Source organism: Aethalodelphis obliquidens, unplaced genomic scaffold (genome assembly GCF_003676395.1).
Source record: "Aethalodelphis obliquidens isolate GAN/ISIS:26980383/991018 unplaced genomic scaffold, ASM367639v1 scaffold45, whole genome shotgun sequence".
NCBI classification, from domain to species: domain Eukaryota; kingdom Metazoa; phylum Chordata; class Mammalia; order Artiodactyla; family Delphinidae; genus Aethalodelphis; species Aethalodelphis obliquidens.
In genome coordinates, this window is record NW_020837989.1 from 1,630,497 (window position 1) to 1,646,127 (window position 15,631).

Genomic DNA, 15,631 nt, shown 5'->3' on the forward strand with positions numbered 1-15,631 from the left:
TGTGGTTTTAGGATGTGAAGATTTTCTTATTTTGCTGCTATCTTCATATTGGGTATTTTTCCCCTCCAAGTTGAGTTTGGCTGTTTGCACAGAGATTTGTCATTTAAAAAATGGTGTTTCAGTTTTAGTCTTTTAGTTTGCTCCACCACACCATTTGGTCACTGGTGGACATTTAAGGTCATGAATCATACACATTTCATGGTTTGCTAGCTTTTCCTACAGGGCACCTTTTAGAATTTGTAGGATTAGAGTGGTGGTTCTCCACTAGGAGTGATTTTGGTTTAAATCATTTCTTTTCCTTAAATTTTTGTTAAATATGTTGGTAATGAACATAAAGCAAAGGAAATATGCTTCGTGATGATTTATACCAATTTTAATCATGTGCAATTACCCTAAAATATTCTATTTGTCTCTTTGACTGTTTTAGCCAACAAAGGAGGGGACCCTTGGCAATTTGTAGGCACAGTTTGGGTTATCATGACTGGGAGGTGGATGCTACTGGCATCTGGTGGGTAGGGATGCTGCCAATTACCCTACAATGCACAGGCCAGTCCTCCACAGCAGAGAATTATCTGGCTTCAAATGTCAATAGTGCCCAAGCTGAGACATTCTGGACTTGAGTGACCCTTCTGAGACTCTGTGCCAAAGAGCAGGGGTGAAGGAGAAGGGAAGACAGACTCCAGCAGAAGGAGCAGTCTTTTGCCTTTGGGGCTGGATGTCATGGGCTTTTGTGGTGTGCGTATCTGGGGGGTGTGGTGTGTAGGCAGCACGATGGGCTCCTCCCACAGCTTCCCATGACCCTGAGGTTCCCACGTGATCCAGTCTCTACAGTAGCCCTGCCGGAATGCAAAAGCCTAGAAGACAATGACAGCCACTAACAGGTGTTAGCAGCACAGATGAGTTTATCAGATCACCCCTGAATGAGGAGAGGAACACAGGACAGTTAGGTTTCGATGGGTCTAAGAGGTCTGTAGTAACTCGGTAGCTGAGGGGTTATGTTGGACTGTTGGGTGTGAAGATCAGGGCTGCCTTCTTCACCAAGACCTTCCTGGGGTGGGGGGATTGGCTGGTGCCCACGGGAGGCAAGTAGGCTCTGTCTTCTCATCTCTGGGAAGGCTGGCCAGCTGTGGCTCCACACCTTCTTCAAGGCCTCTTGGTTGAAACTTCTTCCTCCCTTGAGACTTCTGTTCTCTGTCTCCAGCTCGATGAGGAAGGGACAGACAGGCCTCAAAAGCCCCTCGCCATTATGACCTCACAAAGCACCCTCCTCTGGGCTTGGCTTCTGCACTTCGGTGCTGAAGAATGGGTCTCAGTGCTCTGAGTTTGCCATGAGCTCATGCTTCCTGCTACGAAAGCCCCCTCAGGGTGGCCCCCTCAGGCTGAGAAGCTGGGAAGGAATGCGATGACTTCATGGCTGTTGTGTACTTGTTCTTTGTGCTCTCAGGGTTAGGCAGAGATGTTGTGAGGGCCTTTGAGACACAGAGGACAGTGAGAGAACTTCCCCTCCCTCCCAGAGAGCCCCTCCTTCCTGAAGGTCTCGTTGACGGAAGCACAGAAGCACATCTCGCCTGAAGCATGGGATGCCTCTTTGTTTTCTTACATCCCCTGCTCCTGGGCTCTTGCAAAGCCCCCCACCCAGCCCCAGGGGGCTTCCAGTCAGCTTTCTTACTTGGGAGCTGAAGACTCCAAGAGAAATGGGAATGGAATAAACCACTTAGCCTCGCTTGACCCAAATGTTGCGGATCACACTCTCCTACCAAACTTGGCCAGGGGTAGTGGGATTTGTGGGAACCTTATCCAACCCATTGCTGGGCCTGTGGGCTCCAGCCCTGATCTAGGTCAGATCACTGGGGGAACGGTCTGTGAGTGTGTTCCAGTAGAACGAGTTGCAGAGTTTGGGGTCTGAAGCCAGGGTTTTAGTCTTGGCTTTAACTAGCTGTGTGACCTGAAAAACCCTTTTGACCACACTAGTGTTGAGTTTCCTCATCTGAAAATTGGATATACTAAGATCTGACTCTCAGGGCTGTGGAAGGGTAAGATGAATCACTGATTTTTATGGGAATTTATAAACATCTCTTCCAACGTCACATCTTACATATGAGGAAATTGAGGGGAGAAGAGAAAAAGGAACATGCCGAAGTCAAGGTAACCAGTGAGAGGCAAGGCTTAGACTAGTACCTCCAGTTGGTGCTGGAAGATAATAGAGCTTTGACAAACTAAGTTCCATGCACTTTGCTGGGTCTGCTTTTGCTAAGAGAGACAGAGCATGGAGTCTGAAGTCAGGCTGCTGGGGTTTGAATCTCCACTTTGCCGTGTGGCCCTGTGAATGACCTAAAACCTCTCCAACTTTTAGTTCCCCCTTTTAAAAAATGAGAATAAGAGTATCTACCTCATAAGGCTGTGGTCAGAATTAAAGGGAAAAACATCATGTAAATTGTTTATCCAGGAGCAAGAGCTGCGTAGATGTTAGCTCTTACTGTTAATAACAGTAAATGGCAGGCGTTATCATCATGTGCGGTGATGTGTGTGACAGCCCTTTGTAAAGTGTGCTGCACTATACTCCTGCCTAGAGCTGAGCAGAGGGTGGAACCAGAGAATGTAGCCGAATGGGTTAGCTGTCTCCTGGGTCACGTGCTTGCCTGCTGGGGACCAAGGAACAACCACAATCAAGTGTGGTCCTGGTGATGGGTCACTCGGACTGTTGTTATGTAGGTGAATGCCAGAGATTCCCAACTGGCCCTGCTCAGGCCCAGGACGTTGGTGGGGAAAGATAAAGCTTCTGTGTCTGCAACTACGCAGTTTACATCCTTCTTAAGCCCTTTTTAAGAACCTGGCTCTGCCCTGGAGACTTTACCTTCTTTCTCTCCGGACCAGCTTATCTCTTTTGACCTTTTGGGAAGAAGCTTGTAGGAATGTGTCCCTTGTTATCACCCGTTGGTGTGCTGGGAACAGTCCTGGTTTGTGTCCGTCTGTCTGGTTTAGCACTTTATCACTCTCAACGGGGTCCTGGTTTGCCTCATAAATGCTCTGGCTACCCTACTTATCAAACACTCCGCTGGCACCTCGAACTTTATTTCAAGCCCTTCTTCATGATTTGTAATTATCTTTGTATGGCTTTTAAACTAATATTGGCTCTCACAAGACCCTAAGTCCTACGAAGGCTGGAGCTGTGTCTGTTGCTCACTGTTGTGTCTCGTGGCCTAGTCCTGGGCCTAGCACAGAGTGGTTTGTAGCCATGAGGAATCCAGCCGGGTTCGGAAGACCAGATGGCCGTGAGATGCCCTGGCTAGAGAGCAGCAGCAGACCTGCAAGCGTCCATGGACACAGGTGCCAAATCAAGTCTGCTCCAGGCGGGTAGGGATTCAAGGGGAGCAGGGAGGATGGGGGATAGACCAGTGCCATCAACTTGGAGGTTTAAAACAACAGAAATGTGTTCTCTCGTAGTTCTGAAGGCTAGAAGCCCAAAATCAAGGTTATGCTCCCTCTGTCGTCTCTAGGGAAGGATCCTTCCTTGCCTCTTCCAGCTTCTAGTGGCTCCTGGCCACGCTTGGTGCTTCTTGGCTTCTAGTTTTGTCTAATCTCTGCCTCCGTCTGCACATGGCCTTTCTCTTTGTGTGTGTGTGTCTCTCTGTGTCCTCTCTTCTTTTTATAAGAATACTAGTTCAGTATTGCCTCATCTTAATTTAATTACATCTGCAAAGACCCTATTCCAAATAAGATCACATTCTGAGGTTCTGGGTAGACATGAATTTTGCGGCGGACACTGTTCAGTCCTTACGGGGGGTCAAAGATGTGAATCTAGTGGGGACGCAGGCTTTTGAGAAGCCAGTGTTTCCTGTGGCCAGCATCGTGTCATAGAAAGACATCTGAGGGACTTCCCTGGTGGCGCAGTGGTTAAGAATCTGCCTGCCAATGCAGGGGACACGGGTTCGAGCCCTGCTCCGGGAAGATCCCACATGCCGCAGAGCAACTAAGCCCATGCGCCACAACTACTGAGCCCATGATCTAGAGCCTGCGAGCCACAACTACTGAGCCCACGTGCCACAACTACTGAAGCCTGCGTGCCTAGAGCCTGTTCTCCACAAGAAGAGAAACCACCGCAATGAGAAGCCCGTGCAATGCAACGAAGAGTAGCCCTCGCTCGCTACAACTAGAGAAAGCCCGCGCGCAGCAACGAAGACCCAACGCAACCAAAAATAAATAAATAAACTGTTTCTCTGAAAAAAAAAAGAGATCTGAAATCCTGGGTTCCCCAACTAGCAGTGAGACCTGCGGCAAATCTCTTTGCTCCTCTGAGCCTTAGCTTCTTCATCTTTTCAGTGAGGATGATGGCATCCACCCCGTCCCACCGCCCAGGAACATTGCGAGGGTCAAATAAAATGGTGGCATAGAAAGCTCTTTGCAGACTGTAAGCTTAGGGTAGCTATATAATCATCCCTGACTTTCACGAGACACTAACATTGCCGTGCTTATCAGTATCCTGTGGTCTGACCACCCGCTTTCTCCACGCTAGGATCACTGCTTTTACCATGGGACAGTGAGGAAGGCAGAACAGTCCAGTGTCACGCTCAGCACCTGCCGGGGAATGAGGTAAGAGGCCCTGACAGTGCTGGGTGGGGCGCACCTGAGACTCTCCCCAGCAATGGAATTTTTTAAGCTAAGCGGGGCTGGCCTTGGGCAGGGACTTTGAGAAGCTGTCTGTTGAGAATGTATGCAAGCCAGCTCTGAGAAGGACTGAGCTTGGGAGGGACAAGGGAAGTAATCCTTTGATGATGGTGACGGTAAAAATAATAACGTTAATAATAGATAACCCACAGATTCACTGGGGATTGAGCAGACTCTTTCCTGAGGAGCTTGAGGTTTTATTATTATTTAGGTGTGGTGAAGCCCACAGAGCAGGAGACAACTGCCGTTGAAGAGACACTTTATTGTACTCAAGATCCCAGGAGGAGGGGCATGCCATGCTGGGGCTGGGGCACAGGGCAGCACAGGGGTCAGTCAGGAGGCAGACGGGGGAGAGGGAATGTGGGCAAGAGTCTTTATTGTGGTTTCTGTGGAAAGGAACAGGAAAGGCAGGGTAAGCAGGCTTAGGATTGGCTAGTTTGAATAATTTTGGTGGGATCTGGGGCGTGGGGCTGTCCCTAGTTGTCTGGTACCTGGCCCTGGGGTGAACAGGCCCGGGGAGGTGGGCAGCCCAGAGAGTGAGAAGCCCATTGGAAAGGCATGCTGTGCTCACTGGTGAGTTACCATCTGTAGGAAGTGGCTAACCCTGGGGGCAGGAGCAAGGTCCCAGTGTCAAAGCACCAGGATATAGGAAATAGAAGACATGGTTCATACACTTGAAATGGATGAATTTGAGCATTTATTCCCACGTCTCCTTTGCTCTTCTCTGGTAGAAGTGCTTATAGGGGGCAAAAAAGGAAATGGGCAGCTAGTGAAAAGAGCAGGAAGAGAAGGGAGAAGCAGGGATAATCTTCAAGACAGAAAATGAACTGAAAAGTTCCAACGAGGGGGCGTGTTGGAAAGAGAGTGACTTCATTCTCTGAGCCAGACGACCTGGCTTTGAGCAAGTACCAGTTGACCAGAGGGGTGACCTTGGACCTTGATGGTCTCTTTTGTAAAATGTGGATAAGGGAAATATATATCTGTCGTGTTGTGAGGATTGCACGTGCTAATAGATATCTAACGTTTAGAACTGGCCAGTATATACAAGCACTCAGTCACCTCCCAGACCCGTGCTTCCTGGGCGGGGCCCGCAGCCGGGCACCATCAGTATCACCTGGGAGCTTGTTCAAAATGTAGTATCTTAGGTCCCACCCAGACCTACTGGATTGTAACCTGTATTTTTACCAAGATCCCCAGGTGATATGTGTGCCCGTTATAGTTTATACCTGAGAATATGTGTTCCTTGAGAAGATGAATTCTATCTCAATATCTGTTTCTCTCCTCCAGCCTGCCCTGGTGCTTTGCATATAGTAGGATCTATACATGTATGTTGGAGTAATAAAAATCATTTATTTAGACTCTTCCCACCCTCCCCTCCTTTTGGAAAAGAGATGATCTGAAAAACCTGTGTTCTAATTGCCTATACTAATTGCCTGGGTTTTAATTGCCTATACTATGTGGTACCTATACCCAGTGTGTTGATAACCTAGCTCTACGAAAACAGAAAGAAAAAAAAAGCACTGATATGTAGCATCTGCCAGTATGCTGGTAAAAATATTCCCACCATGACCAGTTCGAAGCTATCAACATGATGTTACTGAAGGCAGCATTGGGCAGATATGCACACGTTGGCCCTCATGAGCCAGTAGGAGGTGTTTCCACTGTGAACCCTTCCTCTCTCTTGATCGATTGAGCCAATGATTGTTTCTTTCATTCAGCAAATTAATAGTGGGTGTCTGCTCTATGCCCATGTCCTACACGGGTGGAGGGAAGACAGGCATATAAAAGTAATTTCCTGAGCCCTCAGTTTCTCATCTGTAAAGTGGGCATGGATGATAGGCATGGTAGAGAACGTTAAGTGCTGTGTTAACACTACAGCATGCAGACGGGATTATCATCATCTTATAACAGTGAAACCATGCTAAGACTCACCCAGGCTCGCATGCCAACGTGAGGCCCATCATGCTGCTGATCCCACGTGTTTGTTTATACATCGAGCCATGTCTCATCTGTAAGGCTTCATGGTGAGCTGGCCGGAGGGGATCAGGCAGGAAACAAGCTTTGGCTGGGAGGCCATAACAGAGACCCCAAATCCCCTGCTCAAGTGACCTGATTGAGCCTAGCCAACTGGCCTTCCAGTGGTGTTTACGGGCCCAGTCGTCTGCAGTCTGCAAGTGAACAGCATCTGTCCCAAGAAGGAGGAAAGGGAACATGCGGGTGTGACTTGCTTCTCTCTGCCTATTCCTCTGTCCTCTTGGTCTGGGGCAGTGGGAATTTGGCTTGGCCTCTTGTACATCGTTCCCACAGCTGTGCTGATAGGGGGGAACTGGGTGAGCCGTCCATGTGTTTCTATTTTGCACGCTTCCCTTTTATGGGGTCCACCCGCCTTATTTTCCCAGCCTTCTCACTACACACCTTAAGAAACCGAGGGTGTCTGTGGGCCCGACTGATTTAAGAGCTGGAGACGCCTGGCAGACGGCTCGATTCAGACTCTGGAGTAGGAGCAGCTGTAGCAGCAGCAGGCTTCAAACCCGCGGAACGCGGAACACTCCAGTCGCCCCCCACTAAGGCTCATAAAGCGATGCTGCAATGGAAAATCTCCATAGCGATTGTGCTTCTCTCCTGGAAACATGCTCTTTGTGATTGGAGAAAATAGGTAGGATTTATACCAAGTGGGATCTTCAGGCTGATGATACAAATACAGAGGAATCCAGCTGAGTTTCTAGATTGTTGCTGGGCGTCCTCTTCTCTCCAAAGCAGTTCTTCAGGCTCATTTAATTGAAGAGGTAATACGGGATCATAGTAAAAATACATTCAAATAATACAAGAACGTACAATGAAAGAGTACGCTTCCTGTTTCCCGAATCCCCCCTCCCCAGAGGCAGCCATTGTTACCAGTTTCTTGTGTATCCTTTTAGAAATCTTCCTTCCAGAAAGGAACATGGGTATGTAATATAATGCTCTGTAATCTTGTTTAGGCCCCTGACCCCTTCGAGAATAGAGTGGCAGCTCTGGATATTTATAAACTACACCAATGAAACGATGTGGCACACCATTTCCTAGGGGTGTTTAGTGTCCATACTCCCCAAGCCTGTCTCCTATGAAGGACTCATCTAAATGTCCTATACGATGTCTTGTGTGCACAAATGCTTTGCAAATTAACATAAAGTATAAATTTTAGGAGCAACGATTATTTGTGAAGAAATCTAGACATTACTGGGTTGAGGTGTCCTTGACGGAACCTGTGGGATTTGGCAGACACTGGGCGTGCGTGTACGTGTGTGTGTGTGCGCGTGCGCACATGTGTGTCCAACTCACTGTCTATCAGCAGGAGAGGTATTGATTGCAGTAAAAACATTTTTTAAACCTGATTGGTCACTTTGTTTGTAAAGAAAGTGCTTGAAGATTATCATTACGTAACTAATGAGTGTACTAAACATCCAAATAATACTGGGGCATAAAACTAAAAGAAGTGAAGATTCTTTATCCTGTCCTGCCCTTTCAATCCATCTCATTCCCCATCTGTAATCTGTTGGGGAGTATACATAATTGAAATACATAATGATGTGTATATATGATTTTTTAATCCAAGGGAGATTGGTTATAGGGTTATACATACCATTCTGTAATTCGTTTTTTTCTTTTTCCAGTTTCACATTATGTCGTAGGCACACATAGATCTAGCTCATTCTTTTAATGGCTGTATAGTATCTTAAGTACTAATGTCTGGCAAGTTTAATTACATAGAAAGTCTTTCAAAGACATACAGTAGTTCACCTGTAGTCATCTATTTGATGTATCACTCTTTTTTTTTTTTTTTGTGGTACGCAGGCCTCTCACTGTTGTGGCCTCTCACTGTTGTGGCCTCTCCCGTTGCGGAGCACAGGCTCCGGACGCACAGGCTCAGCGGCCATGACTCACGGGCCCAGCCGCTCCGCCGCATGTGAGATCTTCCCGGACTGGGGCACGAACCCGTGTCCCCTGCATCGGCAGGCAGACTCTCAACCACTGCACCACCAGGGAAGCCCTGATGCATCACTCTTATAGCAGATCTGTCCTCAAAACCCTGGGGCCCATACTCACTGTGGTTATACCTTACCCCAGGTCCCTGGACTCAGACTTTGTGGGAGAGAGAGGGAGAGAGAGGATATGAAATTAAGAGTGTGCACAGGAGGATGTGTGTGAACGTTATGTGATGGCTTAGAAGGAGCTCACAATTTAGAGTCAAGCGACCTGAGTTTCAGATCTAGCTCCATACCTCCCGGCTGTGTGATCTCTGAGCTTTCCTCCCCCTGTTTCATTTCATTTCCTCCTTGTCTTTGCCTTGGCCAGCTCAGCTCTCCAGATGATGCCCACGGTGCAGGGGGCTGCTGAGTCCTGGGTGGGAGGCTGAGGGTGGTGTCATGGCTCCGCCCATGAGTAAGGAGCCTGGATGTCAGGAGACCTGGGATCTGCCCCCAGCTCTAACAGTAGCTCACTAGGTGACCTTGGGCAAGTTTCTACTTCTCTGGGCCTTGGTTCCTCTTATCTGAGAAAGCAGGGTAGACAAGACCATGGAAAGGACTCTTCAGTGTAGAAATGTCTGTGCTGCAGAGAGAGTGGGCAGAGTTTCCAGGAGGTGGGGCGCCTGGGACAGAAGGAGCCAGTCCATGCCCATCTGCCCTTTTGCCAAGGAGAGGCGTGGCCCTTTCCCATTTGAATACCTGGCCTTCCTTCTGCAGAACAGATAAGAAATGCTACCTCTGTGTCAAGCATAGAGTAAGCGCTCACAGGGCAGCATCAAGTTTTGTCAGGTGTAGATTCTGGGGCCAGGCAGTTCCTGGTATAAAACCTGACAGGTTGCTTCAGTTCCCTAGCATCAGTTTTCTCACCTGTAAAATGGGAGCAACAATAGTGACATCATTGGTGGATTTACATGAGGTGATGAGTGCAACTTCCTTGAGATCAGGGACTTTTTTTTGTTTTCCTATCACGCTGCATCCCCGGTGCCTAGAACTGTTCCTGTCACACGGTACGTGCTCAATACATATGTGCTGAATGGCTACTGAATAAGATGCCTTGTACCCTGCCTTGTGTATCATACATGCTCAATGACTATTAGCTATCCTTTTTAAATATTACCCTAATTATTAGTAAACATTGCCTCTTACTTCAGTCAACTGTCATAGCAGCCCTGTGAGAGGGGAAGCTTTGTTGAGTAACTTAGCCCAAAGCTAGCAGACAGCAGAGCCAGAATTTGAATCCAGGTGTGTCCCACTCCCGAGCCCATGCTCTCCACTTGTGGCTTGCCACCCCATCCCAGAGGGACCACATCACCCGTGTGACCACGTCACCTCTGTGCTGCCTTTGAAGCTCCCTGTAACTCCTTCTCACTTGCATGCAGATTTTGGGGGAAGGAAAGAAGTGTGACAGAGTGATTACCTCTTAGGGCAGCTCTGGATGGAGGCATGTAGGGTGTGTCCCCTTGGGTTCAGCTCTGAATGGACAAATTCCTAAGAAGCAGTTCTTGCCTAGTTCCTGGAAGGATGCATTTGAGCGAGTCTTGTAGTCATTCAGGGGTTAAACCGGCTGCCTGCCTGGCCTGCCCTGCCAGGGTTCCTCTGTACAATTTCATTTGTATCAAGCTCTCAACAATGAATAGCGTGTGAGGTCGCTCTCAACAATGAATAGCGTGTGAGGTCCTGGCCACCCAACCTCATGGGTCCCCCTCCCGCGCACCCCACCCCACCCCCACCCCCCGCTAAGCTCTGCCAGTGCTTACATTTAGCAAATTAGATCAACTGAGACACTTAGAAGGAGAAATGACTGGCGAGTGTTCAGGGGAGGGCAGCTAGCAGGGCTTGGGATTGGTGACAGTGGAGGGCCCTGGGAAGTAGATTCTCACAAATCCCCCCACTTTCAAAGCTGGCTTCGCTGTGACATGCTAGGGCTTGCGCCAGCCTGTTCTCCATCCCCTGGCAGTCGGGAAGGGGGCAACTGTGACACAGGCGCGTTACCAGCAGCCGCAGCAGGGGCAGGGGAGGGGAGCGGCCGCAGAGTCCTATTGCTGGAAGGACCTTCAATGTCCTTCTGAGCTTGTGTTTCTCCAGTTATAATCTGCCCACTCCCTGGAACAGAATTGCTTAGAGCTCTGTGAAAAGACAGGGCCCTGCCAGAGGCTGGGCTCCAGGTCAGGGTTCCTGAGTGTGGCTGTGCAGGACATTCCAATGGGACTTGTTCACTTGCTCAGGCCTACAGAACCTGCATCTCCTAGGTGGGGCCTGGACATCTCCATTTCTAATACACCCTGTAGAATATTCTAATGGATAGATCTGGGAGATTTGATCCTAAGATCTCTGACCCCTAGGTTTGGAACTCACTGATAGAGGCAGATAGCATAGAAGTTAAGGGCATGTGGTCCAGAGTCTGCCGGACCTTAAATCTTTGGCCCCAGAATACCCATGAGAGCTTGTTATTTAATCTCTCTGGAGCTCAGTTTCCTTATCTATCAAATGGGACCCATAATGGTGCTTTACAGCGTTGATGTAAGAATGAAATAAGAATGACAGTTATAAGCACAGTGCCTGGCATATAGTTAACTCTCAAAAAATGGTGTCTAAAAATGAGAAGTGGACTGACTGCCTCTCCCAGCTGGGGTCTTACTTCAGACAGGCCAGTTGGGTAATCACGCCTCAGAGGAGAGTTGCTGATTCTTGTCACTTATAGCTACAGGGCTCTGGTGACAGAGGCGGTGTGAGGTCATGGTTAAGGTCTTGGGACCTAGAACCAGACTACTTAGGTTTTTACTGCCTGTGTGACTTTGGTCAGTTGATTAACCTCACTGAGCCTTAGTTTTCTCGTTTGTAAAATGAGGATAATATTTGTAAGGATCATAGAAGTTGGTGTGAATAATAAAATACTCAGCACAGTGCCTGGTCCATAGTAAAGACTCAATCGTTTATAACCACCATGATTGTTGTTCACTGTGCACCAAACTTCTGTGTTGTCTCTGTCCTATTCAGCCTAGAGGCTTATTCAAGTGATGCCTGGTCAGCTACACTGGAACTTTCCACCCACTGGGTGTTATCTCCACAGCCACAACCCAGTGCACACAAAGCCATCGGCTGGTTTGTAGTGTTTGTAGCCACTGGGGGAAACTGAGGTGACGGGGAGGGGCCTTGGTCAGCCAAGATGAGAAGATAGCTTGAGAACAGGATGCCCACAGCAGCTCTGCCCTCTGCCCTTTCCCGTCCGGACTCAGGAGCGGATGTGACCCTTGCTGTTTGTTCCACTCTCACCCCCAGCTGCACAGGCAGCCCATTGGGCGTCCCGCCGGGGGGCTGGTCTGGGATTGCTGCGTCAGCCTGGATGAGGTAGCCGGGAAGTCGTCAGGCTCCCTGGCACCGGAATGAGGTCAACCAGGGATGGATTCCAGGAAGGACTGCTGCTGATCAGGGCCTGGCGCTGTCTCTCCTGAGAGCATCACAGGCTCTTTCCAAAGGGCAAAACCTGGGCGGGGATCCGGAGGTGCTAGGGGCAGGGATGGAAGCCGAGACAGCCGAAGAGAGGTCCTGCCAGTTTGGAGTGGCAAAGACTGACTTGGCTACACTTTACCTTTTGAAATTTCTGAATGGATAGAGCCTGAGGTTTTGGAGCACACGAAATGCTATGGGGTCCCTGGGGTACATTGCTGGGACCTTCCTTCCCCAGGGCCCTGATAACATTCCCTTGCTCTAGTTTTCATCTCACGGTGTCAAGGATGGCAAATACCTGCTACGGGGGCCTCTGCTGTCCCTTCCATTGATTATTGGTGATAGTGATTGGTGATAAGCTGTGCACTCTTTCTCACCGAGTCCAGATAAAGCGCCCAGAAGCCTCATTGATGCAGCACCCCAGGCAGCAGCATCCAACATCAGTGTTAAGGGCGATGAAAGCTTTTTGCCTTTTCTGTTAACATACTGTAGTGATTTATTCCCATGTTCAGACTCTAAGCTCCGTGAGGGCAGGCATCTTGTCTGTCCTGTTCACTAGTCCGTCCTCAGCAACTAGCACGATGCCTGGCACATAGCAGCAGCTCAGGAAGTATTTGTGGAATGAATGTCTGTCCTCCAATGGAATGTAAATTACACAAGGGCAGGGATTATGTCTAGATTACATCTAATACAGAGTAAGGGTTCAATGAATGAAAAAATATAATGAATGAACACACATATTTATTGAGTTCAAGGCTAGTATCTGTAACCCAGAGAAAAGAGTAGTCACACATGCTTGGTTGTGGGTGTCACCTCACCGCAGAGCTGCCTCGCTGACACAGGGAAATTGGGGCTGGTAGGCATGCCATCAGTGATGTCTCTAGCTTTGGTTTCCAAGAGCAAGGACACTTGTCTTTCCATTTAATCATCCCAAGAGTCCTGTGAAGTTAGAAAATTTCATTTGCATTTACACTTGGGGAAACGGAGGCTTGAAGTGATTGAAGAGGTTTGTTGAAGAGCATTTGGCAATTTAATGTTGGAGCTAAGATTAGAACTTGGGTCTCCTCATCCTCAGGCCAGCATTCTTCCTCCAGTCACCAGACTGTCTTTTTCTCCGTCTATCAAGTTTTGACCTGTGATCTGTTGTATGCTATGTTTGGGTTTGGGAGGCTTTTTAGGATCCTAGTCCTGCCATCCTTTATGAGTATGAACTGTCCCTGGTCCAGCCCTTTTAGAACCTTCAAGCTTCTCTGTGATATGCTTTTGTACCCTGAAACCGTGCACCACATCTCACGTACATGTGCATTTCTCTGGAGAGGAAGTCTGAGTTTGCGTCAGATTCTCACCAAGGAGTACACGACCCCATAATAAGATTAAGAAGCAATGATCAAAACCAACTGTGAAATTTTTTATAGGGGGAAACTGAGGCCTGAGCAAGAGGCTTTTCCAGCACCACAATCTTTGACCAGAGATTCTATTTCTCCCGTCAACAGAGGACTGATTATGGTGAGCAGTAACCTCAGCTACATCATCGAGCCCCTCCCTGACAGCGAGGGCTACCACCTTATTTACAGATCCGAACATCTCAAGCTTCCCCCCAGGAACTGTGGGTTCGAGCACTCCAAGCCCACCGCCAGGGACTGGGTCCTTCAGTTTACAAACCAGACCAAGAAGCGACCTCGCAGGGTGAGTTTTTCTTAGCACAGGAGTTAGCCTGGGGATAGGCTTGTCCCTTTTGAGGACCCTTACCTTGGATCCAGGAGTATTTCTAAATTAAAGGGAGATGGCTAAGAAGGAGGAAATAGCTTTTTCCTCTTAGTCTAAGTCATTGTTGAGTGTGAGAAACCCTTGTTTTCGACAGAATAACAGCTTTGGGGGAAAACATTACTACCTTTAAAATAAGGTGCTGATTTCAGAAACTTTAAAATGTGAGAAAAAAATATACGCCTCCCTTTTTGGAATAGCCACTTAACCATGTGCACAAAATGCTTGTATTTATTTATACCGAAAATAGAGGTATGTGGTTTAAATGTCTTTTGGGAACTTGACTGTCAGCATGTTCCCTCACGGTATGTCAGCCTCTGTTCTGTCTGCACTAGGCAGCCAGCTCGTTATTTCTGGAGACTAAAGGACTGGACCCGCTGTCCCAGAGCAGCCTCCCGCGATAACCAAGATGGCGGGTGGAAGGTGTAGTGAGGGTGATGATGAAGCGACCATAGCTGGGGTTGTCTCTAGATCCCAGGTACAGATTTAGTAAGGAGGGCCGCTGCTTATTAACTGCACCATTTCTGAGCAGTTTTTTGAAATGAGGTCAAGTCCACCATTTCTATAGCTCTGATCTGCTTATGTCTCTTTCTTAGATGAAAAGGGAAGATTTACACTCCATGAAGTATGTGGAGCTTTACCTTGTGGCTGATTATGAAGAGGTAAGGGGGAGGCAATGGGTTTTAGCAGAAAAATTGCTCTCTTGATAGCTTCCATTCCAGCCTTCAAACTGCTTTGGGGAAATACTAAAGCATTCCTCTTTTTCCGGTTTGTCATGTGATTTTGACCTTAAATCTGACCAAGGGCTCTTTTTGCTATTTTAAACATAGTTGGGAAAAAAACAAGGAGAAGTCTCTTCCAGCTCAGTGCATTAATCAGAACATCAGGATAAAGACTGTTATTTGGGTTAACATTTCTTAGACTGGGTCTGAAGACCCTTAGGTTTTGGTGCTTATCCTTCAGGAGAATAGAGATAGACCTGCCCCTCACATCACAGGGTTTACAGTAGCAGCACAAAAACTCTCTAGTTCCAAGTGTGATGACTGCTGTAGGATGGTTCATTGTAGAGGATTAGAGTGCAGATAATGAATTGGGAAAAGCTTCCCAAGGCAGTGGTGTTGAAGCTGACTCCTAAAGAATGGATTCAGGCCCTACGGCCCATATTTGCCTAAATTAGCCGTATTTTACCTCATTCTCACTTTATGTAGTGGCTCAACCACAGAACTGACATATCTTCTGGGCATGGAAGGTCAGATGAGCTGAGCACTCCCCACGTTCTCACACTGCACCTCGCCTGGGGCTCCCTTTCTGACAGAACTCATCACAGTTCCCATCTGTGACATACCATCCAAATGGGTTAGTTAGCAGCTCCCCCAGAGGAGCAATCCCACAGCACAGATCCTGGAGGCAGTGCAGGGAAGGGGGAAGAATACTAGACTTCGCGCTGGAAGAGCTGCCTTCCAGTGTTAGTGGCAGGAGGAGGTGGCCCTTGAGTGTCTGCAAGGACACGGAGTCGTTAACTGCGCAGAGATGCGGAGGTGAAGGGCTTTCCCAGGCCGAGGAAACATCTTTTTTTTTTTTTAATATATATATTTCAATTTTATTTATTTATTTATTTTTGGCTGCGTTGGGTCTTCGTTGCTGCGTGCGGGCTTTCTCTAGTTGCCGCGAGTGGTGGCTACTCTTCGTTGTGGTGCGCGGGCTTCTCACTGCAGTGGCTTCTCTTGTTGCAGAGCACGGGCTCTAGAGTG

General features: G+C 48.2%; 1 protein-coding gene across 5 annotated transcripts in view; it reads left to right on the forward strand.

Annotated features, from left to right (window-relative positions):
• ADAM19 (ADAM metallopeptidase domain 19) overlaps positions 1-15,631 on the forward strand; it is an 89,156-nt gene that overhangs the window by 34,687 nt on the left and 38,838 nt on the right. For 4 of the 5 annotated variants that reach the window (XM_027081433.1, XM_027081429.1, XM_027081430.1 and 1 more), the window contains 3 exons: positions 4,514-4,590; positions 13,610-13,802; positions 14,477-14,542. In XM_027081433.1, coding sequence (XP_026937234.1) covers positions 4,514-4,590; positions 13,610-13,802; positions 14,477-14,542 — 336 coding nt within the window. The remainder of the gene's footprint in view (positions 1-4,513; positions 4,591-13,609; positions 13,803-14,476; positions 14,543-15,631) is intronic. The other variant, XM_027081435.1, reaches the window with a different exon arrangement.